The sequence below is a fragment of the Stegostoma tigrinum genome, chromosome 12 (genome assembly GCF_030684315.1).
Source record: "Stegostoma tigrinum isolate sSteTig4 chromosome 12, sSteTig4.hap1, whole genome shotgun sequence".
Lineage (NCBI taxonomy): Eukaryota > Metazoa > Chordata > Chondrichthyes > Orectolobiformes > Stegostomatidae > Stegostoma > Stegostoma tigrinum.
Genome location: NC_081365.1, coordinates 65,816,394 through 65,834,060, shown reverse-complemented (window position 1 = coordinate 65,834,060; position 17,667 = coordinate 65,816,394). Strand labels below are relative to the sequence as shown.

General features: G+C 41.4%; 1 protein-coding gene across 1 annotated transcript in view; it reads right to left on the bottom strand.

Annotated features, from left to right (window-relative positions):
- The window catches only part of map3k15 (mitogen-activated protein kinase kinase kinase 15), a 148,959-nt gene extending 140,851 nt beyond the window's left edge, over positions 1-8,108 (bottom strand). Inside the window, exon 1 of the mRNA XM_059650384.1 lies at positions 7,565-8,108. Coding sequence (XP_059506367.1) covers positions 7,565-7,916 — 352 coding nt within the window. The 5' untranslated portion in view covers positions 7,917-8,108. The remainder of the gene's footprint in view (positions 1-7,564) is intronic.
- Between the last annotated feature and the right edge of the window lie 9,559 nt (positions 8,109-17,667).

The window sequence follows — 17,667 nt, the reverse complement described above, 5'->3', positions numbered from 1 at the left end:
ATGCAAGGAACACCATTTTTGGTGCAAAGCTACGTCCATAACACACACATGCATATCTAATGTAGCTCATACTAGATTACATTTAAGGTGGAGTATGTCAGAGGTATGCTTAGTAAGTAACTTGTGGCACCTGTGACGTCAAGAGCAACCACAACACTCCAGTTAATACTGTCTCTTAAAACAGGCATAGCCAAAGGTACATTCAGCAGCAGGAAAAACATCCCACTGTGCTACTTACAAGAATTTTTGGAGAATCTTACATTACAGAAGGAGGCTATTTGATCCCATCCTGTCTGTTCCAGCTTCCAAAAGTGCTACCCAATTAGTCCCACTCTCCAGCCCTATCTCTATCACTCTCTAACTTCAGCTCTTTCAATTGTATATTTAGCTCTTTTTAGAAACCTCCTATGGAATCCACTGCCACCACCACTCTCCCAGGCAGCGCATTCCAAATCCTAACAATGCTCTGAGTAACAAAGTTTCTCCTCATTTCATGCCTCGCTCTCTTACTGTCAATCTTAAAATTGTTACCCTAGTTACTGACGAATCAACTTGCGGAAACAGAATATCCCTGTCAAAATTGCTCATAATATCATACACCTCAATATACGTTACTTCAATCTTCTCGGCACCAAGGAGAATATCCCGATTCTCTCACCTTTTCTTGTATCTAAAATCCTGCTTTCCTAGATTCGTGTTCATAAATCTCCTTTGCACTGTCTCCAGGACTTTTAACATCCTTCCTCAAATAAGGTGCCTAGAACTGAACACAACATTCCATATGTGGTCAGACCAATGATTTGTAGAGGTGTAGCATCACTTTCCTGCTTTTATACTTGGTGTCTCTATTTATAAATCCAAGATTCCTAGAAGCTTCTTAACAACTATTTCAACTTGCCTGGCCACCTTCAGAGAATTATGCCAATGAACCTAGAGGTCCCTCTGCTCCTGTATGTAACTCAAATTTATACCATTGTCTGTGTTTCTTCTACCACAATGCATTACTTCACACTTCTCTGCATTGAACCTCATCTGCAAGGTGTCTGCCCACTGGCCAACTTGGTAATGTCACCCTCACAATTCGCTATTCTCTCTAGCTTAGTGTCATCTGCAAATTGTTCACATGAAGCAGAAAAAAAACAATTGTCCCCCTGGGGAACACTACTTTCAATGTGCCTCCAGTTTGCAAAATACCATCTGGACCTATCTTCTGTTTGCTACCTTTTAGCCAACTTCTAATCCATGCTGCCATGGACCCATCATTCCCAAACATATCTAACTTGTGAACGAACCTGCCATGTGGCACGGTCTCTAATGCTTATGGGCATCTCAAAATACAACATGGACAGCACTACCCTCATCCACTGCCTGTGTCATCTTGTAAAACCTCAATCAAATTTGTCAGACATGACATGGAGATTCATCGAGTCATCACAGGGCTCATATAGGCCCTTTGGTCTAACCAGTCCGTGCCAAACATAATCACAAACTAAACTGGTCCCACCTGCCTTCCCTTCGCCTATATCCCTCCAAACCTTTCGTAAATCCATCCAAATGTCTTCTAAATATTTTAATTGTACCCACATCCACCACTTCATCAGGAAGTTTATTTCATGTACAACATGCCCTCGACATAGCCATATTCACTGTCTAGTATTAACATATATTTTTCTCAAAATGTCTATTTATCTTATCCCGTATTGTCAGGCTTTCCACTATTGATGTCAAGCTGGCAGGTCCGTCGTTTCTTGTGTTGTAATTTTCCCTTTCCCTAAACAACTGCGTCACATTTCCAATCAGTAGGACAACTCCTGTGTTCAGAGAAGACTGGAAAATATCTGTCAATAGCTCCAAAATTTGTCCCTTAAGCCTTTTCAGCAATCTAGAATACATTTACCTGGAGTGGTGCCAGCCTGTTTAGTACCTCTTCTTTACCCATCACTACACTGCTCAGATGGCCCAGTGGTATTATCACTGGACTGTTAATCCAGTAACCCAGAGAATGTTCTGAGGACCTAGGTGCAAAGCTTGTCACAGCAGATGGTGAAACTTGAATTCAGTAAAACTGTGGTGTTAAGAGTCTCATGATGGCCATGAATCCGAGGTCAATTGTCAAGGGAAAACCCATCTGGTTCACTAATGTCCTTTAGGGAAGGAAACTGCCATCCTTACCTTGTCTGGCCTACATGCGACTCTAGGCCTACAGCAATGTGGTTGACTCTGAACTGCTCTCTGGGCAATTAGGGATGGGCAATAAATGCTGCCTGGCCAGCGATGCCCTCATCCCGTGAATGAATAAAACAATAAATTGCTCAACACTCACATTTTCAACCAGGTCATTGCCAAATTAGAAAATGACAAAAACAAAAGAAAATATTCATTTATTACATCTGCCATACCTTTTGCTTCAGTAAACTGCCTACCCTGCTTGATACTCATAAGTCCCATCCTTCACTAGTCTTCAGTATTAATGTGTGTGAAGGGCATTTTATTATTTGTTTCAGCACAGCCTGCCATCCTTTCCTCATGCTTCTTCTTAACGTTCCTTAGCCTAGTCTTAGCCTCTCTCCTGCATTTGAGATACTCTTCCCAATTTCTACTGTCATTATTATTCTGATACGCATCATATGCCTTCTCTCTCATTCTTAATTTTCTCAACAATATCCTTAGACATTCAGAGCAGTCGAACTCTACATCCCTGTATTTATTTCTCATGAATATGTACCTAGATTACATCCTATTCATTTCTCTTTTGAAACTTTCCCATTGTTAAATCCAGTGTTTTATCCACCAAATTGAGTTTCCGATCAACCAGTCCAATTTTTAGATGCCCTCTTCCACTCTGAAATCAGAATCCTTGACTGGTATTCTTTTTTTTCCAATTTAATGTTGAACTTTATTGTATTTTGGTCCTTATTTTCCAAATGCTCCCTTATTCCAACATTCTCTACTTAGTCTGTCTCATCTCCTAGGATAGACCCAATGCAGCTGCCTCCCTGTTAGAACTGGAAATGTTCTGTTCCAGAAAATTCTCCTGCACATATTGGAGGAATTTCTCCCTTACCCTGCACCACACTTGACCTTTCTCATCAGTCTATCCCAGGGTAACTGAAATCACCAATTATCATAATCCGACTTGTCCTGCAGACTTCCATAATCTGGCAATGAACGCTTCCTGCTACTTCCTCCCAATATTTGAAGATCCAAAATAAATACACATGTTGACTGCTCCCATCTTGTTTCTCACCTCCAATATTACAAACTTTAATTCAGGAACGGCATCTCATTCAAGTGCTATAATACCATCTTCAAACAAGATTGCTGCATCTCCTCGATTTTTAACCACCTTGTTTCTACTAAAAGCCTTATAACCCAACATGGTAAATATCATATCCTGTTCTGGCTTCAGCCACATTTCCATCAGTGCTACTATATCATATCCTCCTAGAGCAATTTCAGCTTCTCGTTCCCCAATTTTGTTCACTGTACTCCATGTGCTTTGATATATTCAATTTAACCATTCTCTCTCTCTCTCGCCCATTGGAAGGCAACCACTTCTTTGTTCACTATCCACATCCAAGGGTTCCCTCACTTCCTTTTTCCTGTTCCCCATCTTCTCATTTTAGCCCCCAATAATACTTCCAAAACTAGGCTTATTGGTCAACCCACTTCCCTACCCTACCCTACAAGTTTAAATCCCCCTCAACTATACTATTTAATCTCTCAGCCAGGAGATTAGTTCTATTGCTGTTTGGATGAAGCCCATCTCTTCTGAACAGCTTTCTCCTTTATTAATTCATTAATTAAATGAACAAAATTAAGTAAATTAATTAAAATTAAGTAAATGAATTTGAAGAAGTCTAAAGGGAGTGATAAGGCATGTGTGGAAGATCTTGCCTCTGGCTTCAATAGTTCTGCTCAGACCATTTGCTTGTAGTCTTGGGTGCCACAGTTTTCATATCCTTTGAGCGGTTAGCATGAGAGAGTGAATAAATTGAGGCTATGTAGGAGGGCAAGAGGAGGGAGCTCTCAGTAGGGGGCCGTATTCAACCAAGTTCTTCAAGCAGAATTGTTCTTATTCCAATCTCAACAAAGGAACAATTATTAAACGAGTTACCGACTGCAATTTCCTATCAATTGCAGGCACACTGCAGCCTCAGAGCAATGGGTGAGTGCGGCACTGCTAGTGAACATCGTATGAACATCTTGGTAACATGATCCTGACAGGTTGGACCAGGTGATACATCCAACATTGCAAATATCTCCCATGTGCAATTGTTACAACTCACTAGGGTAATATGCGTTCTCCAAGTGCAGGCATTCTTATGCCTTTGCTTGTTCTGGAGTATTTCAGATTGACTGCAAGCAGTCTGGACTGGCAACTTGACAGGCATTAACAAGGACACTAGTATAGCAGCAGTGATAGGAGCATAAATGTTGTCTTCCTGACAGAATATTCTTTATCGTTGAGTGGCGTGGATTAACTTTAACTGATGTTAGCATCACAAAACTTTGGATGTTTTACGACCACGTACAACCACTCATCAGGTCGATTAGTGTTGGTTTCATACACCTATCTTACATGTCTGCAAGCAGGACTAAGTTTGCATGCTGTTTATTTCAGAAGCAACAGCTATGGGTTATTCAAACATTGGAATACATGCACCCAGGTTCCAGTCCTTTCCACCTTAATCGCCGAAACGTTGTTAAATCAAAGCATCCATGAGAATAAAGGATAACGCGACTAATATTTGGACCTGGGTTTTTCATTGATCTGTTCCAACTCAACATTTGGTGTTCAGAGTAGATAGAGATGGCACAGTGGCCCAGTGGTTAGCACTGCTGCCTCACAGCACCAGGGACCCAGGTTCGATTCCACCCTTAGGCGACTGTTTGCACATTCTCTCTGTCTGCGTGAGGTTTCCTCCGTGTGCTCTGGTTTCCTCCCACAGTCCAAAGATGTGCAGGCTAGGTGGATTAGCCATGCTAAATTGCCCGTTGTGTTCACGTTGTGTACATTAGTTGGGTGATAGGAGGCTGGGTCGGGGGTGGGGAATGCTCTGTTGGTCAGTGTGGATTTGTTGGCCGAAGGGCCTGTTTCCACACTGAAGGGACTCTATGAGATGGTGGTAAGGTGATGAGCCGAGCTGCCTTCCAAGTTGACCGGCATTCAATTTCCAGCCAACCAAATGGCTATTTGTTTAGTGCTCTGCACAGATCAGATGTGAATTCAGTCACTTTCAACATAGTCAGGATGTAAGGTTATAAAGAAACAAAATGCAGAGGTTGGAGCAAAAAAGACAGAAGTACACAACAGTTATGTTATCAATCTGAGAATTAACAACTTCCTATTTAACTGCTTGTGACTGACAAATATATAGTGGCTCCAGGCACCTAATGCCATCAAATGATCTTCTTCATTCTAATGCCATAGTACACATTGTATCAATCTCCTGACACTTTACTCTGTAAATAGGGAGGTAGGAATCCTGTGGCTAACAATTCATCCATTGCACAATTAAGACACCCACAGCAAATCATACCGTTTGTCATCTGCACAAATCCATAATTTCTGTATCTTGACAGACATTAGTTCCTGCTAAGAGTGTTTGAAAAATTTATGAATAGGTTTAGTTTTATGCAAAATTGAAACAAGTTGACAAAACATCAGTCTAGATTTTCACTATCAGCTTATGGATGCAAGACTTCTGTCAATGGAAGTGCCTACTAGAACCTCTGCACCTCCCTCTTACAATTTCTTTCCATTAGGTCCAATTCCATTGTAATTTGATTCATGTACTGGACCAGTTTGTATATTAGATGAGCTCTTCGGCCACTTCAGACCAGCTCAAAGCCCAGACCCAAATGCCAACTCTCGCTGAAACAAAAGGAGCATTTTGAACTACAATCACTTCTTAGTATGTCACTTGAGTAATTTGGAAGTAAAGAGGCCCAACCTATTGAGGTCTTGCTGGATGGAAAATAATTTTGCAAGCTAAAGTCTAACAATGTTGACATATTTCCTTTGGATCTATGTTTGAATAGCAAGTGCACAGAATTCAACATCTAACGGAGCTTTTCAAGTTTTATACAAACATATACATAAATGTTTGAATTTGGAGCAAGAGTGGACCATTTTCCCTCTTGAGCCTTCTGTCATTTGGAAAGATCACAGCTTGATATGTAAGATGTAGGCTGTGGTGTGTACTTTCCAGTCAATCCCTTATAGAGTTGAGTCTTTTGTCATTCAAGAAGCTAGCTAACGTAGCCTTAAAAATATGACCCTCAGAGAAACAAATTCTCATCTTCATCTTAATTGGGTAATCCTTTATAGCTGCAGGTGGCAGGGGACATGTAACAGGAATTGCAAAATCACAAGTTCAATTACACTTCTTTAAGAAGAACCTCGAGTACGTATGGAAATTCATTACCAAAGTAGCTTGCACCCAAGAAAGACCCAGGATGGGCACAATGTGCAGAGAGAGCATTCCAAGCTTCTCTGAACCTCTGCAGTCTGTAGTGCAAGAGATGGATAGAAAAGGGTGAGATTTAACCAGGGGAGACCAGAAAAGCCTTCATTTAGGCAACTTCTTTCAGAAGGCAACTGGACCAGGTATCCATGCGATGTGCAGGGTAGTGTCAAGGACATGGATACAGTGCTGGAAGAGATTTAATGATGTTACAAGAATGGTCAAGGTGAGTGAATGCATCTTCAATTAGCAGCTGCACTGAGTGTATTACTAATATTGCACATTATTCACATTACATACCTACCAACAATCTCCATCAACAACAGTCAAGATCACACATTCACAGCTCTGTGTCAGCTCCTCCCCACACACGGTAATGTTCGCAGCCACACAGTGTGTTTAGGCCCCCAGTTAATCAACCATGTCTCCTACACAGATTGCGCCGAGTGCACTGGCATACTTCAATTTCACTGACACATAATCTGAGATCACCTCAGCGAGGACGAGGGGCTGTCACGTGGGGAGGGGCACGGTCTCACACCAATGTAGGAGATGGTACCCACCATCACTCAAGGGACCTCAAATTAGGCCACACAGTCAGTGATGGGACCAAATGTGTTCAAAGCATTGGTTTGCTCATCTCCTTCTCACATCCTGAAGCATATCGTATGAGAATTAACCGTTGGACAGAATTCTCAGAATAAAGGACATTTCCATCATCACCACCAACCCCCACCATCCAGCACTAAGAGATTTCTTGTCAGGCAGGGTCTTGGTTTAACATCCCAAGTTCAATAGGGCACTAGAGGGCATGCTGCACTCCCTTAGCACTGCACTGCTGCATCAGAAGAGATTTTTGAATTCAAGGGTCTGGAGTGAACCTTGAACGGACAACTTCAAGTGCAAACATTCCTGTGGGGTTTTGTAGTAAAAATATGTAACAATAATTGCATATTCGCTTTTAACAAAAAAAAGTTTTCCAAAATAAAATTTGTTCAGTAGCTTGGATGGGTTTTCAGTGTAAGAGTAATGAAGAAATCTTACTTTTATAAAAAAAATGCAATCACCATCCCGTCCCAGACACACATACATACTTGCATTGTAAAAGGAGTCAAGAACTGGGGTCTCCCCGAAGTCCAACTTGCCGAAAGGGAGGTTCAGCAGCTCGGTATCCCGGCTCCTGCAGGCTCTGGCCAGGCATTGCAGTGCTCCCCACTCGGGGCTATTCGGCTTGGCGGTCTCATTGAGCACACAGACAGCCCTGGGGCACCGCTGTGACGAGGGCACCGCCGAGAGTACAGAGCACTCTTCCGAGACGCTGGCAGCCCACTGCGGCTGCCTCCACCGCTGGCCCAGTCTGCTGCCAACGTGCTGCTCCCCCCAGCCGGACGGTGACCCCTGGCCCAGCTCAGCACACAGGGACCGGGACGAACAGCTCTTCTTCATCCCTTCCCCTCCGGAACTCGGACACTGGTTTGTCCCACTCTACTCACTGTACACGAAACTCTACCCTTCGGTGTGGGGGGCGGCGGGGGGTGGTGTTGGAGAGGGAGAGAGAGAGAGAGAGGGAGGAACAAAAGGGTTGGGTGAGCACTCGCTTCTTCTTCGAAGTGACCCAGTCACATTGACAGAGCTCCGGCAGTTTGAACAGTCTATGTGACGAGAAGCATTAAGAACAGAAGTGAGCTCAGCTGTCAGTCCCCTTCAGGGAGGAGGTTGGGTTCAGCACACCCCGTCACTAGGATAAACACCATTTAACAGAGGAGGTGCGGTTGAGGTATTAAATAGCCAAATATTCAGACTCTACAAACTAAAATATAGCAAGTATTTGCTTCTAAGTCGACCTCCCAGATGCGATCTTCACATTAAAAACAAATTTGCAAAGTATCTAGAGAGGAAAAGGTCGAGAAATGGTTGTTACTGCAACTAATCACATGGACCGCAATCTGTAAACCTCTCGTTTCGTCCAGGGATTCTACAGGTTGCCTGCGATCAGGAGAGATTACGGACACGTCTCCTGCTCCACCGTGACAAACACGGCAGAGTGCAATCCTGCCAGCCCATGCCCCAAGCCGAAGACCCCCAGCCCCATTCCGAATCTTGGAGGGTGGAATCAGTGATGCTGCACTCTCCTGTTGGAATTCCCAAAAATCTTCAGTGCCATCCTACAAAGGATAAAGGCCTCAGGAAGCCTACAAGAAAGAACTTAAGTCACAAATGGTATTTGTAGACACCCCCCGCACCCCGTTACTGAAACTTTACTTGTCCATAACGGATGAATTTTCCAAAAGGACACGAAATCTCTCCCTTGACACGGGGTGGAGTCTGCTCCTGTACCAGCCACTGCCCCTATCGGTAATTTAAAGGAACAGCCAAATAGAGGTGAACCCCAATAAACAACAACTTCTATTTATAGAGCACCTTTGACATCATAAAACATTCTGAATCATATCACAAGGGCACTATAAAGTCAAAAGTATGAGTACCTCATTTTCTTTTTACAATGCTCTTGTATCTCCTTATGTCATATGTCAGATAACCAAAAGCTTGGTCAGAAAAAAGAGGGGAGGTGGAAACAGGAGGGATGGAACTCCAGAGCTTTGGGTTTAGTCAACTGAAGGCATAGCCACCAATAATGAGTTAACTTTAAATGTGCATCTTGCCGATTCCCAGGAAGTTAAGACAAACACAAAACCCAGAGGGCTGTGGCTTTGACGATTAAAGAGGTATGGACAAGGATTGATAAAGTGGGAAGTGAATTTTAAATTAATATGTTGCATGATTGCCCATGAGCACAGGGTAAGAGGAGATCCGGACTTGCTGTGAGTTCAGACACTGTCAGAAGAGTTTTGGGGGGTAGAAAATGCAGGTGACCAGCTAGGAGTGCAATGGAATAATTATGTCCAGAGTTAATGAAACAATGGACGAGGGTCTCAATGCTGATGAAATGAGCAGTCAAAGTCTGCTGTAACGGAGCAGAAATAGCAGATCATAGAGATGGCAGGGTTATGAAAGTGAAAGTCAAGCCTTCATTCTGGCTTTCCTTGTGGAAGATTTACACTCTTTTCAAAGCATGAAATTACAGTTAACGTTTGACTTTTGTAGTAAAGAAAGGACACACATTTTCTCACAATCTCAAAGCATTCTAAAATGCATCTCAATTAAGAAATCATATTTGAAGCACTTTTGTCACATTGGAAAATGTGCTAGCCAATTTGTGTGCACTGAGAGCTTGCAAGCACCAAATGAATGAATGGTGACCATGAACAGGACTGTTAACTGGCATGATAAGAGAAATAGTGTGTTAATTCAGGGAGGTTGGAGCAGCTTGCTATCACAAAATAATCAGCCTGTACTGCTATCTGGTAGCATTACTTCTGGAACAATACAACTAGGTTGCCACAGTTGTAGGAAGACCTACTAGAATGTTTTTGGTTCTAAAGTATACAAGATTAAGCTAGATCTGGGACGCTTTCTCATTACTGTGAAGAATAATGTCAGTGAAGTTGACAAATGTACATAGTTATACAGGGTTGGTTGATTTAGTGAAAAAATAGCAAAGTAAGTGAACATAACCAAGCTGAAAGGGCAAGGATTCATCTGGGTCACTGTTTAAAAATAAGGAATTAGCCAAATAAAAGAGAAAGTGAATTTATCTTTTCTCAAGTCACAAATCTTCTGAAAAGGAGGTGGAAGCAGAGTCTTTGAACAGTTTTAAAGTAAGTGCAGATAAATCCTGGGTAAGCACAACAGTAAAACATCACCAGGATGGATAGGAATGGGGATTGGAGGTTAGAATCAGATCAACCTTTGTCTTACTCAAAATGAAGAAGCATGCTCGAGGAGTTAAGTAAACAATTCCAGCTCCTTGTTCTTTTTTTTGAATGTGTGAAATAACAAAATATAAATTTGCCCAAGAGGGTGACTTTTAGCTTAGATGTTCTACAGAAACTGTTCAGGCTAAACAATGAATTTACTTTAAAGCCACATTTGGATCTGTGCCATAAAGAGAAAAACATTGGTAATTGCTGCAAAAAAACTATAGGCTTTAAGGGTCTCTACAATTCCATGAAAAATGTTATTTTAACATGTTCTCTGAATATGGCAGCTCACATACTATTTGAGCTACTGTTACTGAAGGTAACTGCCACCATACTCTAAATGTAGGAAAATACAGGACATGCTTGGTGTAACGTGGTAGAGGAAAACCATTTACTGATCTAACCACAAGAATCACTTATAGTTAACATGTCAATCATTAGTCACACAGACTAATTATTTTTATATATGGAAGGCCATTGTATAGGTGTTCATATCGTCTGCATTCTGATTATCTATTAATGTGTTCATTGACTGAAATTTTACCATTCTTTTGGAGATGGTTGAGAGGCAGGAGGGATGGTTAAATAGCATGAAAAGCAACAAAGAAGCTTAATGAGATAACGAGGTATAGCGCTGGATGAACACAGGAGGCCAAGCAGCAGAGGAGCAAGAAGGCTGACGTTTCAGACCCAGACCCTTCCTCAGAAATGGGGTTTCTGAAGAAGTGTCTAGGCCTGAAACGTCAGCCTTCCTGCACCTCTGATGCTGCTTGGCCTGCTGTGTTCATCCAGCTTTACACCTTGTTATCTCAGTTTCTCCAGCATCTGCAGTTCCTATTATCAGAGCAGATTAATGATTTTTTTTTCCTTTATTTGTTCACAGGATGAGGACATCACTGGCTAGGCAGCATTTGATACTTTGACCTACCTTAGTTAATGTTAGGGCACCTTTTTTTTCCCCCTAATTGCCCAGAGGGCAGTTAAGAATCAACCACATTGCTGTGGGTCGAGTCACATATAGGCCTGACTAGGTGAGGAAGAAAACCCCAAAAAAGGATAATAGTGAGCCAGGTGGGAGTCCCACTGCCACCTCCACCCCCCAACACAAATCAACAATGGATTCTTTATTCTGGATAATTATGGAATGCAAATTCAAGCGTCTGCTATGGTGAGATTCGAAACCAGCTCCCAAGAACGTTACCTGGGTCTTCAGATTAATACCATTAGGCCGTTGCCTCCCCTTCAGAATATTGTTGCCATGAGTATTCTTAGAAAAAAAAAGAGGGCAGCAGCTCAAGAAGTCACTGATCAGAACTAAAGAGACAATTATTCTAAGCAGTTGGTCCATCAATAGCCATTTTTCAGCTCTGCCAGCATTTGCTGCATGGAAGGCCTGTCAGCTTCTTCAATACCAGACATTAATTTTTATTTATTCATTTGTGGGATGTGGGCATCGCTGGCTGGCCAGCATTTATTGCCCATCACTAGCTGCCCTTGAAAAGGTAGTGGTGAACTGCCTTCTTGACTTGCTGCACTCTACCTGCTGTGGGTTAACCCATAATGCCACTAGGGAGTGAATCCCAGGATTTTGATCCAGTTAAACTGAAGGAACGGAGATATACTTCCAAATCAGGTTGGTGAGTGGCTCGGAGGGGAGCTTACAGCTGTTGGTGTTCCCATGTAGCTGCTGCCCTCGTCCTTCTAGATGGAAGTGGTTGTGGAATTGGGAGGTGCTACCTAAAGATCTTTGCTATAGTTCACCCAGGATCCCATTGGCAGCTACAACCACCTCTGCAGCTGCAACAGCATCAATAGAGGGTGCACCCTTAGACCATAAGTTATAGTAGCAGAAATTAGGCCATTCTGCCCATCAAGTCTGTTCCGCCACTGAACCATGGCTGATAGGTTTCTCAATCCCGTTCTCCAATCTTCTCCCATAACCTTCGATCCCCTGAACAATCAAGAACCTGTGTCTTAAATATATTCTATGACCTAGCCTCCATAGCTCTGAAGCAATGAATTCCATAGATTCACCATTCTCTGGCTGACGAAGTTTCTCCTTATCTCTGTTTTAAAAGGTCTTCCCTCTAATCTAAGGCTGTGCCCTCAGGTCCTAGTCTCTCCTGGTAATGGAAACAGCTTTCCAACATCCAATTTATCCAGGCCTTTCAGTATTCTAAGTTTTAATTAGATCCCTCCTTCTCAACCCCATTGGAGTATAAAACCAGAGCCCTCAAATGTTAAGCCTTTCAATTCCTGGGATCATTCTCATGAACTTCCCCTGGACCCACTCCAGGGCCAATACATCCTTCCTAAGAAACAGGGCCTAAGATTGCTCACAATATTCTAAATATTGCCTAACCAGAGCTTTACAAAACTGCAGAAATACATCCCTGTTTTTATATTCTTATCCTCTCAAAATATATGCCAACATTACAATTTGCCTTCCAAACTACAGACTCAACCTGCAATTTAACCTTATGAGAATCCTGGACTAGGACTGCCATGTCCCTTTGCACTTCAGATTTCTGAATTTTCTCCCCATTTAGAAAATAGGCCATGCATCTCTTCATCCTACCAAAGCGCATGACCTCACACGCTCTTTTTATGAAGGGACCTACAAGCCTGCCTTCTCCTTGTACAAATACAGAAGTTGTCAGCTGCCTCTGAGAGCACCTTATAACAGAACAATTCCTTCACTGTTCCTACACAGAACCTAAGTCCCAGTCTTCATTAACAAGAAAAAAAGTGCACTCATTTGAACTCTGCAATTTCAAAAATGGAATAAAGTTCCCACTTGTCACTGTGACATTGACAGCCATTGTAGTCTAGTACAATTTAAAATATGAATGGAATGAGCCGATAGGGGAAAGAGAAAAATCTCAGAATCTGAAGAGGAAAGCCTGCAAGGGGTTACATCAGATTGAATATAAAAGGCAAGAGCAAAAGAGAGAAATCGGCGTAGAGGAAGAGAAAGGAGCTGCAGAGAGGCAGAACTATACATCTTTAAATCTTGACATTACCCAATATGGGCATATGAAAAAGAAACAAGTATGCCACTTGGTCCTTTGAGCCTTCTCCAACATTTGATAAGATCATGGCTGATATGATTTTAACCCTATCTCTACAGTCCAGCATATCCCCGATAATCTTTCAGCCCCTTGGTTATCAAAAACCTGTCTACCTCAATCTCCGTAGTCTTAAAGATTCTGCATCTACTGCCTTTTGAAGAAGGGAATCCTCCAAGAGAGGATGCTTTTCCTCAGCCCTGCCTGAAATGAGTGACCCCCTGTTTTTAAACAATGACCCCATACTACCAGGTTCTTCTACAACAGGAAACATCTTTTCCACATCCACCCTGTCAAACCCCCTCAGGATCTTATGTGTTTCAATTAAGTAATCTCTGATTCTTCTGAGCCACAAAGGACACAGGCTTCATCTATCTACTTTTCCTCATAAATAACTCTGCTCATTCCAGGTTGGAGTTTATTATACCTTCTCTGTACGATTTCCAATACTTTAACAATGCATTTGGGTTACTGTATTTACAGACAGTCTCACCAATTCTCTGTATAAATGAATCATAACAACTCTACTCTTGCATTCAATTCCCTTCACAATTTTTTCTATATTTTTCTGTTTTTTTTCTATTCTTTATGTAATGAACAATTTCACATTTCCCACATTATACTCTCATTTTCCAGATCTTGGCCACTCACTTATCTGTATTCCTTTCTGTGCTCCTTATATCCTTTTTACAACTCACTTTCTGACCTATCGATGTGTTATCTGCAAAAGTATTACCGTACCTTGAATCCCTTCATTCAAATGCTTGATATAAATTGGAAAGAATCGAAACTCCAGCACTGACCCAGCTGTCACAACTCTCATGACATGCTACCAACCTGAAAGAGACCCATTTATTCCTGTTTCTTATTGGCCAGCCAATCTTCTATCCATGACAATAAATTACCCCCAACATCATGAGCTATGATTTTCCAGAACAATCTCTGATGTGGCATCTTATTAATTGCCTTCTGGATTTGTTTTTCCTCTTTTGGCTGTCTCTGTACTCTAAATTTCCCTCCTAATTGATCTTTTTGCACTTCTTTGCTTTTTAAAATGTTGTGTCCAATCTTTTGACTTTTCACCTCTTTGCAAAATTATGTTTTTTCTTTCAGTCTGATTTTAACTAAAATAAAACACAAAGAAGTTATGGATGGCAGATCATCCCTTAGATTTTTCTTATATGTTGGGCTGTATCTATTCTGCTGTGTCTGAAATATCTAAATATTTGCTACTGCATCTGCTTGCCTATCCCTTAGCTTAAATTGAAAGTTCACTTTCAATAGTTCTGCCTTCATAGCCTCATAATTGCCCTTGTTTAAGTTCAAAACATTTATTTCTTGATACCTTGACCTACCATCGGATAATGTTAAGGGACCTACATTTTTTTTCCTTCATTCATTCACAGGATGAGGGCTAAGCAACATTTATTGCCCATCCCTAATTGCCCAGAGGGCAGTTAAGAGTCAACCACGTTGCAGTGGGTCTGGAGTCACATGGAGGCCAGACCAGGTAAGGATGACAGTTTCCTTTCCTAAAGGGCATTAGTGAACCAGATGGGTTTTTCCAATAATTAGACTCTTAATTCCAGATATTTTATCAAATTCAAATTCCACCATCTGCAGTGACTGGGTTTGAACGCAGGTCCCCAGAACATTATCTGGGTCTCTGGATTAACAGTCCAGTGATAATACCACTAGACCATCGCGTTCCTCTTTACAATTCTCACCAGGGACTTCCTGTCTTCATCATTCCTTAGCTCTATTTAGACTGTTACGTACATGCTCCCAGAATTTAGATCATTCCTCTCTCATGTGCTAATATTATCTTTAATTAACAGCGCCAATCTTTTACCCTTTCCTAGCATCTTGTCCTTCCTAAATGTCACTTACCCTCTAACATTCTGGTCCTAATCAGAGGTTATCCTGCAGTCATGTCTCAGTTAAAAATCATTGGAACATACCTGCTCATTTCATTTTGTACTAATACTTTGAATTCATGCAGCAATAAAAAAAAACAAAGATAGTAACTTAACTTCTGTCCTTTGATTATTTTTGTAACCTCTAGTCTTATCTGCTTTGCTCATAGGTCTGTATTCTCTGCCCCTTCTGACATTGGCTGATTTTCATTTCCCACGTTATCATCTTCCTCTGTTGCCCTCTCCCAACTTTTATTGGCCACAACCTCCAACATTTGGTCTCTTTCCTCTTCCCCCACCCAGAGCTGTCTGTCTTTGCTACCTGAAAATGAATAAAGATCCCAAGCCTCACCATCTTCACCCAATGTCTAATTATGTCTGCTCCCAGTCTCCCTTTCTCAGTACATCCTACCATGCCTGGAATGACAGCCCCGGCAAAGTGAAGAACAAAATGCAATAGAAAATCAGCCCGAAACTGTGATGTAGCCAGAGAGGACCAGTGAACACGCAAGCATAGCTCAGTGACAGAGATGCAACTGCATATTAGAGAAATAGGATTGAAGTGGATCTGTGACATAGAGTGGAAGGAAAAGACAGACGTAAAACAAATGTCCAAAGCAAGCTTTTCCATAGTTTGTTGATAATCCTGTGATAAAGCTTGGAATTGTTGCCATTTGATCAGGCATTAACTATTTGAATCTTGGAGACCATTGGATTAAAAAGAAAGGAGTCCAAAACTTGAACCCAAGAGTATTAGGAAGGAGGACATTTATATGCATATAAATTTGGAAAATGTACTAGTTTACGGAACCAGATCACAGTGCAGCAAGTTTCTTCAATTTAGTTTGCAGAAGTTAATTCAGAAGCAGAGGCATGCAACGACCCAAAGCTTAGAATATGACCTTACTGTTCCGCTTCTTATTATCAATCTGTATTCCAAAGCTACTCTAAATCTATATAAGCAGCCGAAGATGACAAGGGGTCTTCATTTAGTGGTGGTCAGGATCCTTTTACTTACATTTCTATGGGCTGCTGTTAGACTTTTCCCACTGTAAATCTTTATGGACTTGAGGAACATATCGGTTGCTGGCATATACTCATGTTACAAAACTGTTTTAAAATAGTTTCAAGTCCTAGCTTAAGTATTTCAATTGCTTAACATAGTTAAAATCAATGTACACAGAATCATTACAGAAATGGCCATTCATCATGTGGGCCATGTGGGTGAATATACTCCATACAAAAATCCCTGCACACCTCTTGGAAGTAAGCATGGAAAATAGGACTAAATGGAAGGCATTCAGCCCCTCAAACCTGTTCTAACATTCAAATAAATTTGAACTGATCTTTGTTTATTAAATACCACAATAATATTTGATTCCCTGGCCCAACAAAAATCTACCAACCTCCACCTTAAAAAAAAATTCGGCAATCCCCTTTCCATTCCCTTCTGGAGATGGGCAACTCAAAAGACTCAATTCCTGGAGGAAAAAAAAATCTGATTACTGTTCTAAAAGGATAATCAATATTCTTAAAACTTCGGCCCCTTGTTCTGGACCCTCCAACAAGAAACAGGCTTTCCATATTCACCTTGTGGCCATTGACGATCTTATACACTTCAGTCGTCACCTCCACACACTTCTCAACTCCAGCAAAAGCCAGCCTACTCTACCCAACCAATTCTCATAAGACAACCTGCTTAAACTGGGTATTAATCTAGCAATCCCCCTCAGAATCCTTTCCATTGCATTTGCATCATCCCTTAAATGAGATGACTAAAATTCCACACAGAATTCTAAGTGTGGTCTTGACAATGCTCTGTTGACTGAAGTATAACACGTTTATGGTTATATTCTATTCTCTTCATAACAGGGTACCATCCTCTGAACACCGAGATCTCTGACAATTCAGAATTCTCCCACAGCTGTTACAGAATATACTGCTTTCTCATTATTTTTGCCAAAGTGAACTGGTTTTCTAGAAGGCACCTGCCAGATGTTTGCCTATTCGCTCATCCTATTTACATTTATTCGCAACTGCACTATGTCTTCTTCACAGCATACTTTCCTAGATTTTTATGCTGTCTGCACATTTAGTTGCCATGTCTTTGCTCCTGTCAAATGAATCATTAAAATTAACTGTAAAAAGTTGAGGCCCTCGTATAGACCTTCTTTGAAATTCCACTTATTATACCTCACAAATCAGATAAAGACTCATTTTATAAGTGACTCCCAGCCTGCCAATATTCTATCCATGCTAATATGTTACTTTCTGTAATAATTTTTGATGCGGCACCTTACGAAATGCTTTCTGGAAGTCAAATTGCAGTATGTTTACAGGATACCCTTTATCCTTAATGTGTGCATATTACTCCTCCAAAGATGTCCAACTT